Consider the following 15,260-nt stretch of genomic DNA (forward strand, 5'->3'; position numbering starts at 1 on the left):
CATCTTATCTCAAATAACATACTGTCAAAGTCACAATTCGGATTTCTAAAGGGTTCTGATACTGAGAAGGCTATCTACACTTACAGTGAAAATGGTCTTAATTCATTAGACAAAAAATTGCAGGCAACTGGTATATTTTGTGATATGTCAAAGGCATTTGACTGTGTAAATCACAATATCCTTTTACGTAAATTAGAATATTATAGTGTAACAGGAAATGCTGCAAAATGGTTCAGATCTTATATCTCTGGCAGGAAACAAAGGGTGTTATTAGGAAAGAGACATGTATCGACCTATCAGGCATCATCCAACTGGGAACTAATTACATGTGGGGTCCCACAAGGTTCCATTTTAGGGCCCTTACTTTTTTTTTACTATGCTTATTTTCATTCCATAATGTCATATGTGATTATTTTTTGGGGTAATTCATGAAGCCAAGCTAAAGTTTTCTGGGCACAAAAACGTGGGTAAGAGTTATATGTGGTGTGAACTCAAGAACATCTTGCAGAAGCCTGTTTAGGGAACTAGGGATACTAACTACTGCTTCCCAATACATTTATTCCTTAATGAAATTTGTCATTAAAAATATATCACTTTTTCAAACCAACAGCTCAATTCATGGAATCAATACTAGAAATAAAAATAATCTTCAAAAGGATTTAAAGTCACTTAGTCTTGTACAAAAAGGTGTGCATTATTGAGGAACGCACATTTCCTATAACTTGCCAGCAGCCATAAAAAGCTTAACAACCAATGAAATTCAGTTTAAGAGAAGCCTAAAGGATTTTTGGTGGCCAACTCCTCTAACTCCATTGATGAATTTCTCAGTAGAACCAACTGATATATATATATATTATAAGTACAATATAACTTCTGCACAATTTCAATGCAGTAATGCATTCATTGTAAATAAGTGTGTGTGTGTGTGTGTGTGTGTGTGTGTGTGTGTGTGTGTGTGTGTGTGTGTGTGTGTGTGAGTACAATCTAACTTCTGCACCAGATCAGTGCAGTAATGTGTTCATTGTAAATAAGTATTTAGTAGTTGTATTACACGTTTATTACCTTATAAATAAATAAAAAACTTTTTTATTTTAAATTCAGTGCATTAGTATTTGTAAAATGATTTTTTCATATAGTATTCATTAAAAAATGACGACCATGCCACTTGGGACCTGTGGAATGGTACATTAGCTTATTTGTTTGCATTGTAAATATTTGTCATGTATTGTTGTTTTTCTGACATGTTCTACATCCTGGAGGACCTCCTCACTATGGATCAATTGGAATGAAAGTAAATCTAATCTAATCTAAAATCAAGTATGAGTTTTTCCATCTACACCGTTCCTCACCCCATAGCGGCCTGTATGTGGAGATGACCTCACCTTTCTTCATCCTCAACAGTCCTGCCTAGAAGTGACGCTATACAGTGGGAATACCATGTTCTGGGACGTCATTTAAAGAAATAAGGGCATGTATTTATATGCTGTATGAACAATTGTTCTCAATATCAGTCCTTATAATGTTTATCATTGTAAGCGGTCTTCATTTTTTATACTGTATATTCTAATATATTATTATTATTAATTAATAAGTTGCCAGGCTAAAAACACATAATAGTTCATAATAGCGGGTTCATCCCACTAACTGTCATAGGACTTGCAGTGGATACTGAGGCAGTTTGGAATTCCTGTGTGTTGATCTGGACAGATATCTGCCTACTACATATTACGACCCTCCTCAACTGTTGGCGGTCTCTGTCAGTCAACAGACAAGATCGGCCTGTACGCTTTTGTGCTGTACGTCTCCCTTCTGAGACACGCACTTCCCTCCAATATTTGAACAGTAAATCGCGGGAACAATTGAAATAGCGCATCGCTTCACTGCAATTTGTATTTATTGTAACACTTGATAACAGACCAAAAAAAGTCGCCTGTTACACTTGAACAATAATAAACAGCTGATTCAGTTTTCTGCACTTTAGTTAAAGTTTCCATAAATATAAACATGCGCGTAGGCGCATTAAAAAAAACTGGTTATGAAACAGTCACTTATAACATCAAGGCAAGCACACTCCATGTAAAGAGTAAATAATTAGCAAGTTTACACATTGACTGGAACATCAAGACGAATATCAGGAAAGTGCACCGTCTACAACACTTTACGGCGACAGTTAACCACCAATAAGTTCCATTCTTTACACTATGACATTAAGTACAGCTCAACAGTAATAAAAAAATTTAGATTCCACCCATGTATACACATATAAGCGCATAAGCACAATTAAATACTCGTGGAAAAACAATAAATTGGAAATTGACAAATCTATACTCAAAGGAACAGCAATCCATCCAAACACTCCAAAATTGGCAACTTATTGGCTACCTAGAGAAACAAATTAAGAATAGCATGCTTATAGATTAACTAGAATAAAGGAATAAATAACACACACACACGGCATTTGACGGCCGACAAACTGTGTTGGGCTATTGAGCAGTGATTAATTTAAAATAGCCAGAACATACGCTACCCAGGTTAGCGGCGTATTTAAAGACAAGTAATATTTTAAAACAACATACTTAAATACCTTTGTTTACCACAAGCCTTAATTAGTTAACAGGTTAGGCTCTGTTATTGAAGCCACGCAAATGAGGTAGCAAGTTAAGGTCTACAGTTCTACTTTGCCATTTAACACGCGTCGTGACGAGGAAAAGGAAGGATCCAGCTAATTAACTGACAGTCACTCCTTGGATCCAGTATTTGACGATGCGCTCAAAATCAACAGACAAGGCGAGAGTCAAGTTTAGACTCGCGAACAGCACACGCAGAAAACGAGCATAAGGTGAACATTGAATAAACTGCTCCTTGTTCAGTCATTTACACACCGACGAAACAAATAATCTTCTCCGCATTACTGTAGACTCCGGAATCCCCAGTTGCTTGCCAGTTACTCAAATTAATCGTCAAAACGTCTTACTTTAAGTCCGACGACATCCGTAGTATAGGAGCTTCAATGGGCAAACAGGCCTCATCCTCTTTGATCCATTTGCGACCAAGACAGTAACGTTGGCGGCTATCACGGTCTTAACGATGCATCACATCTGACGCCAGACGCGCCATACAACAACAGAACGGCGCGGCCTCCTGTTCGCTCCCAGACGTCCGCAACCAGAGTCCCTCCTCCAGACCGACGCCCTCTCGCAAACACGGCAGACAGTCGGCCGCAGCAGCGTCACAGCGCCCTCTGGCTAGGGTAAGAAAACAGCAGAGCGCGAAGCGGGAATTTCAAAAGGAACGCCCTACAGACAATGAGGAAACGTAGAGAACGACCCGTGACATTCCGTCACGGTTCACCTTCACGTTTCCACTTCACTATCACATCGGAAACAGTGGACCTATGGATGTTTAGGAGTGTGGAAATCTCGCGTACAGACGTATGACACAAGTGACACCCAATCACGATAGAAGTCCGTGAGTTCCGTGGAGCGCCCCATTTTACTCTCCGACTAGGTCTAATGACTACTGAGGTCTCTGATATGGAGTACCTGGTAGCAGGTGGCAGGACAATGCACCTAATACGAAAAACGTATGTTTTTGGGGGTGTGCGGATACTTTTCATCACATAGTGTACCTTGTACGCGATACTACCGCAATCTGTATGTGCGTATTGCTATTCCGTGACTTTTGTCATCTCATTGCACATTTTCCAACACCTTTACAGTGTGTTTATCACACTGTAGTAAAAACAGTGTATTATTTTAGAATGGGATTGAAATCCGCTAGCTGTGGGGTTGCCACAACGAAACAACAATCAGGAGGAAAGGTTATTAAGTAGCGTGCTTTCAATGCCGTGGTAATTACGGAAGCCCCCGAACGCTAGATCAGGGGACAAGAATGTTCGCCGTCTAGACGAAACCATATCTCCACCTGTCTGAAATGGTCAAAGGAAATCACGGAAAACCTAGGTAAAAATGACCACATTTTGTTGCTCAACAAAATAAGTTCAGTGGTCCAACTCTGAAGACCTGTCAGGAATCCTTGCCACACAATGCTGTCTGTATTAACAGTAAACAGTCTAACCATAGATGCAGTGTGTCGTGTCAATGTTTGAAATAAGAACCCTGGCGACGCTCGTGAATTACGTACATATGTACACACCACAGAAGTATGAGGGTGAGTCAATAAATAAGCCGCAAACTCCAGAATACGGCATATAGTTTTAAATTTCGCCCTGTATACTGATAGTGACTGTGCCAAATATCTCACGAAATAAGCATCAAACGAAAAAACTACACAGAACGAAACTTGCCTAGCTTGAAGGGGGAAACCAGATGGCGCAATGGTTAGGCCGCGAGATGGCGCTGCCATAGGTCAAACGGATATCAACTGCGGTTTTTTAAATAGGAACCCCCACTTTTTATTACATATTCGTGTAGTACGTAAAGAAATATGAATGTTTTAGTTGGAACACTTTTTTCGCTTTGTCATAGATCTTGCTGTAATAGTCACAAACGTATAAGTAAGTGGTATCACGTAACATTCCGCCAGTGCGGACGGTATTTGCTTTGTGATACATTACCCGTGTTAAAATGGACCGTTTACCAAATTACCCGAAACCTTTGACAACGTGTCTGGCGGAATGGCTTCACATGCAGATGAGATGTACTGCTTCAGCTGTTCAATTGTTTCTGGATTCTGGCGGTACACCTGGTCTTTCAAGTGTCCCCACAGAAAGAAGTCACAGGGGTTCATGTCTGGCGAATAGGGAGGCCAATCCACGCCGCTTCCTGTATGTTTCGGATAGCCCAAAGCAATCACACGATCATCGAAATATTCATTCAGGAAATTAAAGACGTCGGCCGTGCGATGTGGCTGGGCACCATCTTGCATAAACCACAAGGTGTTCGCAGTGTCGTCTAAGGCAGTTTGTACCGCCACAAATTCACGAAGAATGTCCAGATAGCGTGATGCAGTAATCGTTTCGGAACTGAAAAATGGGCCAATGATTCCTTTGGAAGAAATGGCGGCCCAGACCAGTACTTTTTGAGGATGCAGGGACGATGGGAGTGCAACATGGGGCTTTTCGGTTCCCCATATGCGCCAGTTCTGTTTATTGACGAAGCCGTCCAGGTAAAAATAAGCTTCGTCAGTAAAGCAAATGCTGCCCACATGCATATCGCCGTCATCAATCCTGTGCACTATATCGTTAGCGAATGTCTCTCGTGCAGCAATGGTAGCGGCGCTGAGGGGTTGCTGCATTTGAATTTTGTATGGATAGAGGTGTAAACTCTGGCGCATGAGACGATACGTGGACGTTGGCGTCATTTGGACCGCAGTTGCAACACGGCGAACGGAAACCCGAGGCCGCTGTTGGATCACCTGCTGCACTAGCTGCGCGTTGCCCTCTGTGGTTGCTGTACGCGGTCGCCCTACCTTTCCAGCACGTTCATCCGTCACGTTCCCAGTCCGTTGAAATTTTTCAAACAGATCCTTTATTGTATTGCTTTTCGGTCCTTTGGTTACATTAAACCTCCGTTGAAAGCTTCGTCTTGTTGCAACAACACTGTGTTCTAGGCGGTGGAATTCCAACACCAGAAAAATCCTCTGTTCTAAGGAATAAACCATGTTGTCTACAGCACACTTGCACGTTGTGAACAGCACACGCTTACAGCAGAAAGACGACGTACAGAATGGCGCACCCACAGACTGCGTTGTCTTCTATATCTTTCGCATCACATGCAGCGCCATCTGTAGTTGAAAATTGTAACTACTGTAATTTCGAAAGTTTGTCCGCCTGAAAATGTACTGTTGTCCCAAGCATATTGCAACAAACGGTGTATTTCTATCGCTGCTCGTTTAGTTTTCATTGCCGTTTCAAATATACCGGTCATTTTTGAAACACCCTGTATATTACCCGTGTTAAAATGAACCGTTTACCAATTGCGCAAAAGGTCGATATCGTGTTAATGTATGGCTGTTGTGATCAAAATGCCCAACGGGCGTATGCTATGAATGCTGCTCGGTATCCTGGACGACATCATCCAAGCGTGCGGACCGTTCGACGGATAGTTACGTTATTTAAGGAAACAGGAAGTGTTCAGCCACATGTGAAACGTCAACCTGTAACCTGCAACAAGTGATGGTGCCCAAGTAGGTGTTTTAGCTGCTGTCGCGGCTAATCGGCACATCAGTAGCAGACAAACTGCGCGAGAATCGGGAATCTCAGAAACGTCGGTGTTCAGAATGCTACATCAACATCGACCGCACCCGTACCATATTTCTATGCACCAGGAATTGCATGGCGACGACTTTGAACGTCGTGTACAGTTCTGCCACTGGGCACAAGAGACATTACGGGACGATGACAGATTTTTTGCACGCGTTCTATTTAGCGACGAAGCGTCATTCACCAACAGCGGTAACGTAAACCGGCGTAATAAGCGCTATTGGGCAACGGAAAATCCACGATGGCTGCTACAAGTGGAACATAAGCAACCTTGGCGGATTAATGTATGGTGCGGCATTATGGGAGGAAGGATAATTGGCCCCTATTTTATCGATGGCAATCTAAATGGTGCAATGTATGCTGATTTCCTACGTAATGTTCTACCGATGTTACTACAAGATGTTTCACTGCGTGATAGAATGGCGATGCACTTCGAACGTGATGGATGTCCGGCACATAGCTCGCGTGCGGTTGAAGCGGTATTGAATAGCATATTTCATGACAGGTGGATTGGTCGTCGAAGCACCATACCATGACCCGCACGTGCACTGGATCTGACGTCCCCGGATTTCTTTCTGTGGGGAAAGTTGAAGGATATTTGCCATCGTGATCCACCGACAACGCCTGACAACATGCGTCAGCGCATTGTCAATGCATGTGCGAACATTACGGATGGCGAACAACTCGATTTTGAGAGGAATCTCGTTACACGTATTGCCAAATGCATTGAGGCTGACGGACATCATTTTGAGCATTTATTGCATTAATGTGGTATTTACAGGTAATCACGCTGTAACAGGATGCGTTCTCAGAAATGATAAGTTCACAAAGGTACATGTATAACATTGGAAAACCGAAATAAAATGTTCAAACGTACCTACGTTCTGTATTTTAATTTAAAAAACTTACCTGTTAGCAACTGTTCGTCTAAAATAGGGAGCCATATGTTTGTGCCTATTATAGCGTCATCTGTCACAAAGCGAAAAAAGTGGTGTAACTAAAACATTCATATTTCTTTACGTACTAGACGAATATGCAATAAAAAATGTGGGTTGCTATTTTAAAAAACGCAGTTGATATCTGTTTGACCTATGGCAGCGCCATCTAGCGGGCCAACCATAGCGCCGTCTGGTTTCCCCCTTCAAGCTAGACAAGTTTCGTCCTTTGTAGTTTTTTCGTTTGATGCTTATTTCGTGAGATATTTGGCGCGGTCACTATCAATGGACCACCCTGTATATCTAGAAGGTTGCAGCACGTGTCGCATGGAAGGTAGCCATTTCACAGTATAGCATGGCCAATGTTCAATGATCTCCAGTCAGATCAAAATGACAGGTGTCCTATAAATGTGCATCCGACTAGGACAACACGAATTTTGTGAGCCGAGGGACTGTTCGCGGAATTCGTCCCATAAATTTTCCAACTTTATTTCACGGACAGTTGGTTATCGGCAAGAAAAAAATCATAAACAAAAAGTGTAGACGTATTTTGCTACCCTCCCCCCCCCCCCCCCCCCCCCCCCTCCGAAGGGAACATCGCACTTGTGAACTGCAGAAATTTAAGAAACCAAATAAAGTTCTTATATCCCGCACGATTAGACGTTGACGCCTTGACAAAAATTCTATGCTGCAGGCTCTGAATCGCTTGTGTTATGGTTACATGGGCAGTTTGTTGAAAAACAAAATAAATTTCAGGTTGGTCGCGTTACTCTAATATCTCTGTCCCAGTTAGCGACTTATTTATTGACTCACTCTCGAACCTCAGATCCTCACTTAGGTCTTATCGTATCTGGCCAATTCGATTTCCACTACCGTTAGTAACCCATCACCAGTAACCCACATCACGTACCTTAAACAGACAAATCTCTGCGTCTTGTTGAAACGATAACCTGTATTAACGAACTGTATCGTCACGTCGACAGCCACCAGTGAGGAAAGCGGCGTGATCCGGTGTCCTGGACACGCTGGCAGCCTCTTGGGCGTGCACGCAGTACTCCAAGTACGCGACCGGCTTTGAAGACTGCCTGTTCATCAACGTTTACGGACCTGGTGTAAGTATCGTACGATCCTAAGGCGGCTATTACCTATTCTTTCCATTTTAATCAAAAATGTTGTTCGTATTAGGAATTTAGAAGGAATATTGTTAGGAAAAAGTGTTTCGTTCCTCCCTTTGTATGTTGAATTGTATCAACTGCGTATTGATTTGCAGGCTCCGCAGAATGAAACTCTGAAGGCTGTTGTGGTGTGGATCCACGGCGGTTGCTTCACGTCGTCTTCTGGAACCAGCGGCGTGCCGTACTATTTCGTGGACAGCGGCGTCATTTTCGTGACCTTCAATTATCGCCTCGGAATTTTCGGTAAATATTTTACAGCTTACTTAAATTGTTATGTCAACTGTTTATATATATTTGGACTTCTGAGTGCCATGAAGCCGCTTCATATCTTATTCTGCCCTTACCACTGTCAAAGTCAGTCGTGCTTTCAACCGGTGAGAGTTAGTTTAGTGCAAGCATCTCACTTTATTGTGCTTTCATACAAACTCTAAATCTACAGTATGTGGTTTGCTGTTGCCTTCTCGCGAATTCTTATGAAGAGTCGATTGTTCAACATGCCAGTGCAGTGTAGTTTCTTATTTAGATGAATGTGAAATGAAAGGAACGGAGAGACTAATCTGCTTGTACAACACCTGCCGCCTGCCTGCACATCATCCGACAGGCAGATTATCATCAACGGCGTCACATTTCCGCATCGCTGAGGTACTACGGAGAGGTTCCGTCCAGAAAGTTCCGAAGCTGATTTTTTGTCCTGACATATAAGCGACGTCAGCGTAGTAACTTCGATGGCAGTTTGAACTAACGACTGCAGCAACAGTTGTGCATTCCGCCAGACAGTTGTGAGCAGGCTGTATTGGCTACTGAACGTGCGACCGTTGTGTGTCAACGATGTTGCGTGAAAAGTTGCAATGGAGCAGCATCTCTAAAAAAAGTGTTCAAGGCAGTCTCCAGAATGTTTTGAAAGTGACCAAAGTGAGTGCAAAATTTATCCCACACACCCAAACAACGACGCGTGGCGCCTGTAACTGCAACTGCAACTGCTTTCAGAGAATAACCTATAAAGAAACAAACTGCGGAAAATCTTTCACCAAATTTCTTTAAAAAAATATTTTTCTGAGACCTTCCGGGGCCGACATAAATTCTCTTTAAAAATGTATTGGATGCAGTTATCATTTTACAGCGATGCGCTTGACGGAGTTTAATACTGAATATATTTTCAAGAAAGAATTCTAGGATATGTTTAATTGATTTTTAGTATTAGTAATGTCTATGTGTAAAAGACAACGTGCCAACTGACTGACTTGTTATCGCCCAGCAGAAACCGCTAAGGACGGAAACCTGAAACTTGCAAAGGATGTTGATCTTATACTGTAGGCTCCGTTTAAGGGGACTTAGAACAGAAAAAAATTTTGTTTCATGTTTTTGGAATTTTATCTCATTATAAAATTTGCAATTTTCCGAATAAAATGATACATACGTGGGAAGTATTTTATTTTATTTTTTTTAATATAATCTACACCGGTTGAAAATATTAAAATTTTATGTGCATTACTTCAAGATCTAATAAAATCGGTAATTTTTTATGTAGAAGGCTGTGGATTACTGTGTTATGAAGCTTAAATTATTTGTTTGTATTGGTAGCACTGCCAAAAACAGTATCGTGTCGTTTCATAGTATAAACACGCGTTGTATGTTGAAGTGCTAACGTTTTTCCAAGGAAAAGTGACGAATAAATTGGTAAATCTCTCAAAATGTAAAGTAGGACGCCGAAACGAAGTGTTTTTCAGAAACGTGGATTTCATGGTAATAGATTTTCAAATAAAGGGAAACATTTTTTTCAACATGTGGCGTGTGAAGTTACAGACGATGATAAACAGGCAAACTCGTCAGTATCTAGAGGAACACCCATTAGTGCTCCGAAGATTAAAACAAAACGTTGTCATACACAGTTTTTTCAAAACGAAAGTGATGTAAATGATAGGTTAGGTGAATGTGTGTGTTGTAAAATGTGTGGAGGGCCACTTAGTTTACATGTAGACAGTAAGGTATCAAATGGACTAGCGAGGAAACTTATCTTTAATTGTGCCAGTTGTAAATATACTCATTCATTTTGAAATTCTGATAATTGTAAAGATAATTATTTTGAAGTAAATGTTAGGTCGTTTTATGGATTGAGAGCTATTGGCAAAGGACACACTGTAGCAGAAACAATGTGTGCCGTGATGAATATTCCATTCCCACCTTGTAAAATCGACAAGTATGCAGGATTTATTGGAGCTGCTGTGGAATCTGTTGCTTATGACTCAATGAAGGGTGCTGCAAACGAAGCTGTTGAAATAAATAGTGGTATGACTGACATACGAGTAACTTTCGATGGCACTTCGCACAGGCACAGCTACAGTTGCTACGGTGACCAGTGTGGATACTGGAAAGGTAATAAATTTCCGGATTTTAACCAAACATTGTTATAAGTGTAAATCAGAGAATGAAGAAGAGCATATCTGTGACAGAAATTATGAAGGAAGAAGTGGTGGTATGGAGGCCTCTGCAGCTATTGAAATTTTTAGTCGATCTGTGAACGAAATGGGAGTGTGTTACACTAAGTTCTTAGGTGATGGAGACTCAAAAGTATATAACAGTATAGTAGCCGCTCAGCCTTGTGCTGAGAAGATTATTACAAAACTGGAATGTGTTGGTCATGTCCAGAGAGGGACAGGCACCAGATTGAGGAAGTTGAAACAAAGTTTGACAGGCAAGAAACTTTCTGATGGTAAAACCATAAGAGGCAGGCTGACAGACAAAATGATTGATGAACTACAGCAGTATTACGGGATGGCCATTAGAAATAATACTGAGGATTTGTTGAAAATGAAGCAGTCAGTATGGGCTACCTTCTTCCACAGACTGTCAACTGATGAAAACCAGTACACCACATTTGCCCTCATCGACCTGATTCATGGCGCAATTACCGCAATGCCCAGTACTGAAACAGTTCATACAACCATAAACATTCCATCCCAGCAGCAGTCATGGATATCATAAAACCTATTTACGGAGAGCTGGCAAATCCTGAATTACTGAAGTGTCTGCACGGTCAGACTCAAAATTCCAATGAGTCGTTCGATAATCTTATAAGCCCTATGGATCCGCTTACCAAAATACGTTTTTGTTGGAATGAAGACATTAAAGTGGGGGGGGGGGGGGGGGGGGGGCGGGCGGGTCAGTAATGCTGTTATTGCTTTTAATGATGGCAACATTGGTAGACTGAAAGTGCTACAGCATATGGGAATTAATCCTGGAGCAAACTGCACCAGAGAGCTTGAACGGATGGACAAGGTTCGCATTGAGAAAGCAAAGTATGCAGCACAGTTAGCCACTGAAGAGTCCAGAAAGAAGAAAAGAAGAAAAAACTTGGAAAAAGATCAGAGGATAATATACAGTATGGTGCTGGGTGCATCTGAGTGACTAAAAATAAAAAATTAAACATATATTAAGTGAGTTACAGTCTTTTGAAACTTTATAAGCCGTTCCAGAAAATTTACATTTCCTGTTGAATTTTTCGCTAAGTCTCAGAGACCACCTCAAGTATTCAAATTTTCAGGGAGTAATAACATCCATATCCTGAGTCTGCTGAACTAAAATAAGAACCTAAAGTTATATATAAATAAAATTATTTGGGATAACGTACAAAAAAGTACCCAAAAATTTAACTGTGCAATTAAAAAATTGTGTTTCCGAAACCAGTGGCTGAAATGCAATAATTCTAGTTCAGTAGACTCAGAACATACAGTTTAACGTCCTTCTAAAGTTTCATGTCAATGGCTACAGCGGTTCCTGAAATACAATTAACATTGTCGGGATAGGGCGTTCCAACTCCTCTTAAGAAGAGATTGTTCGAAATTCCACTCCTAAGGCGGTGAAAAAGGGGATGAAAGTCTTTTTAAAAATACGACGCTATTAAGACAATTTAGACACTAGGTCTACGAAAATTAGTATTTTTTTCTGTCAAAAAAAAAACACTTGTTTCAGAATTTCTGGAAATTCAACCTCTAAGGGGGTAAAATAGTGGTGAATTTTTTTAATAAATTATTAAAGAACTATTAAAGCACTTTTAAAGCTATACCTATGAAAATTGATATTTGACTTCTAGGCTAGAAATATAAAAATACGTCTTTCAGTGTTTTTAGGAATTCAACTACCTGAAATACGGAATGAAAAATTTTATGAAATTGTTCATTATGAAAGCCTTTTCAAAGGTAAATCTATCAAAATTTGTATTTGCCGTCTCTGTTTGAAATAAAAAAGTACATGTTTCATTGTTTTTAGAAATTCAACCCCCAATGGGGTGAAATAGTGGATGGCAATTCTTAAGAAAATATTTATTTATATTAAGAAAAGCTAAACCCACGCAAACTGGTATTTCAATTCTCAGCTAGACGTAAAGAAAGTGTTAGGGATGAAAGTTTCTACGAAAACATAACCCAAAGAACGAGAGAGGCATGATTAACATAAACCTTGGATTTTAGGTACTAGAATCGCTTTTTGGAGTAGACCATGCTTTAGAAGCCTTAATTAGCTTGAAAAGTTTATGAGTTGCAACTTGTGAACTAAATGAAAGGAGGTTATTTAACAGTCAGCACGACAAATTTGTCAGAATTGCATAGAAAAAGAAAAGGCCCATTAATACATTAATTTTTCAGGAGGCCTAATCTATGCTTATAAAACTATTTTTGATGTAGCTACTACACAAACGTGAGCGAAGCAGTGGGCGCTTAAGTATTTGAGTAGTAGAGTGAAGCGTACAAGCGCGGAGTGCTTCATCTGGGCCGAGCGGTCTAAGGCGCTGCAGTCATGGACTGTGCGGCTAGTCCCGGCGGAGGTTCGAGTCCTCCCTCGGGCATGGGTGTGCGTGTTTGTCCTTAGGATAATTTAGGTTAAGTAGTGTGTAAGCTTAGGGACTGATGACCTTAGCAGTTAAGTCCCATAAGATTTCACAAACATTTGAATATTTTTGCTTCATCTGGGGCCGGGGCAAGCGGTGGTAGGGGGGGGGGGGGGGAGGGGGGGGGCGCTCGCTGTGGAAACATGCTAAACGGCCGCGGTCACATACTCTCGGATTCTGAACCACTTACAAAAATTCATTTATGCTTACTCCAGGATGCCTAGACGATCCAACGATCCAAGCATGAACGTTACAGTCACTTTCGGTGTACAAGCAAAATAGTCCTGGAAATATTTAATTTTTATTTAATTTTGTGTTATTACAACAATATTTTCATGGACACCTTAAATCTTTTTGCTTCATTAATGATACTTGCGTTATACTTGTTGCTGGTTTCTTTAACACTTACTTCATTACTTCAGTCAATTATTTTTGGTACAAAAATAAATAAATACAGAAACTTACTGGCAGATTAAAACTGAGCCCCGGACCGAGACACGAACTCGGGACTTATGTCTTTCGCGGGCAAGTGCTCTACCATCAGAGCTACCCAACCACTACTCACGCCCCGTCCTCACAGCTTTACTTCTGCCAGTACCTCGTCTCCTACCTTCCAAACTTTACAGAAGCCCACCTGCGAACCTTGCAGAACTAACAGTTCTGAAAGAAAGGATATTGCGGAGACATGGCTATCAGCATACACTTAAGGAACTTTATTTATTTACGCAAATATTTAATAATACAATTGTCTGTAAAATATGTATACAAACATTATACACGTGTTCTATATGATAAAATTATTTATCGGATGAAATCCTTCTTTACTTTGCTCGATAGTCTTCTGATACATTTTCTTGTTCTTCCTCTTCCACATTTTTAAAAAAAGTATGTTAAAAGAAGCAATAATATGGAAATTCTCAATATTAACCTCCATTATCACAGTTAAACGTTAATTACGTCCAGTATATTATTTTAAAAAATGGAAGTTATGTCGTTTCCCGAACGTCGTAGAAAAACACTGTGCCGTGATTAAACGGCAGGAATTTCTTTTATTAAGAATTCTTTTGATAAAATAAAAATTGAAATAGTTAGCTTAAAAAAACACACACAACAAAAGCGCAAGTGTTTGGAACTAATTTTTTGCTCCTTGCAATTAATAAAATCGTAAAAATTTTTGATAGGATGGTAGCACAACCCTTTGCGAAGAAAATAAGCCTAATACCATTAGTGTACGGCCATCGGCTGAGAAGATCTATCCAAATATCCAGAGCGCCTTTTTTAAAAAAGAAAGTTCGATGTATCTCGAGCAACAATATTTTTTTTTTTAATTTTTCAAACAATTAGTTTTTGACTTACTGTGGAGTATACGTACAGTAAATAGAAAGTATGGGAACGTGTATGTTATCAGGTTATAGCGAAACCGTCTTGTAAGCGTTTTTTCGATCTATTTCGAAACGTAAGAAAACACCGACTCTTACAAAAAGGAAGGCGATGGTTTCTTTTAAAGCCCTACAACTTTCTAATTTAAGATATCCCGATCGGAGCTATAAGTTCTTGCTTATTTCAAAAAAACTTTTTTCTGCAAATTTGTGGATTTTTGGCCATTTTCGCCATCTTGAATTGCGTTACATGGAAAAGAAACTCTGCTTAGAAATTAATTTCCTATACGACCTTATTGCAAGCACTTCTCCACAATGCTTGGGCTAATAAAGCAGACGGATAAATGGCCCAAGTGAAGCAACACGACCCAGTCATGCTGTTATCACATGCGTTTTGGTGAGCAGGCCACAAGATTCACTGTCCGTGCGCTTACCCAAACTGCCTCAGCGGCCTGCAATATGCGCACCTGGCCACGAACTCCCATGCGGCCATGGGAGTGCCAAATTATAAATAAAGGAAACGAAACGGGCCGTTAAAGCAACATGATGCATATAACCATGATTAACCAAGAGAGAGTAATTAACGACAGCCCAACCACACACGCAGCAAACTCGTTGTGTTTGCTTACAATGTACAAGACGAGAAAGTAGACCGTTGCTGTATGA

General features: G+C 40.5%; 1 protein-coding gene across 1 annotated transcript in view; it reads left to right on the plus strand.

The window, feature by feature from the left end:
* The window catches only part of LOC126458820 (esterase FE4-like), a 223,891-nt gene that overhangs the window by 161,545 nt on the left and 47,086 nt on the right, over window positions 1-15,260 (plus strand). Inside the window, exon 6 of the mRNA XM_050095822.1 lies at window positions 8,429-8,576. Within this exon, the coding sequence (XP_049951779.1) occupies window positions 8,429-8,576 (148 nt within the window). The remainder of the gene's footprint in view (window positions 1-8,428; window positions 8,577-15,260) is intronic.

This window comes from Schistocerca serialis, chromosome 1, assembly GCF_023864345.2.
Source record: "Schistocerca serialis cubense isolate TAMUIC-IGC-003099 chromosome 1, iqSchSeri2.2, whole genome shotgun sequence".
In the NCBI taxonomy this organism is placed as follows: domain Eukaryota; kingdom Metazoa; phylum Arthropoda; class Insecta; order Orthoptera; family Acrididae; genus Schistocerca; species Schistocerca serialis.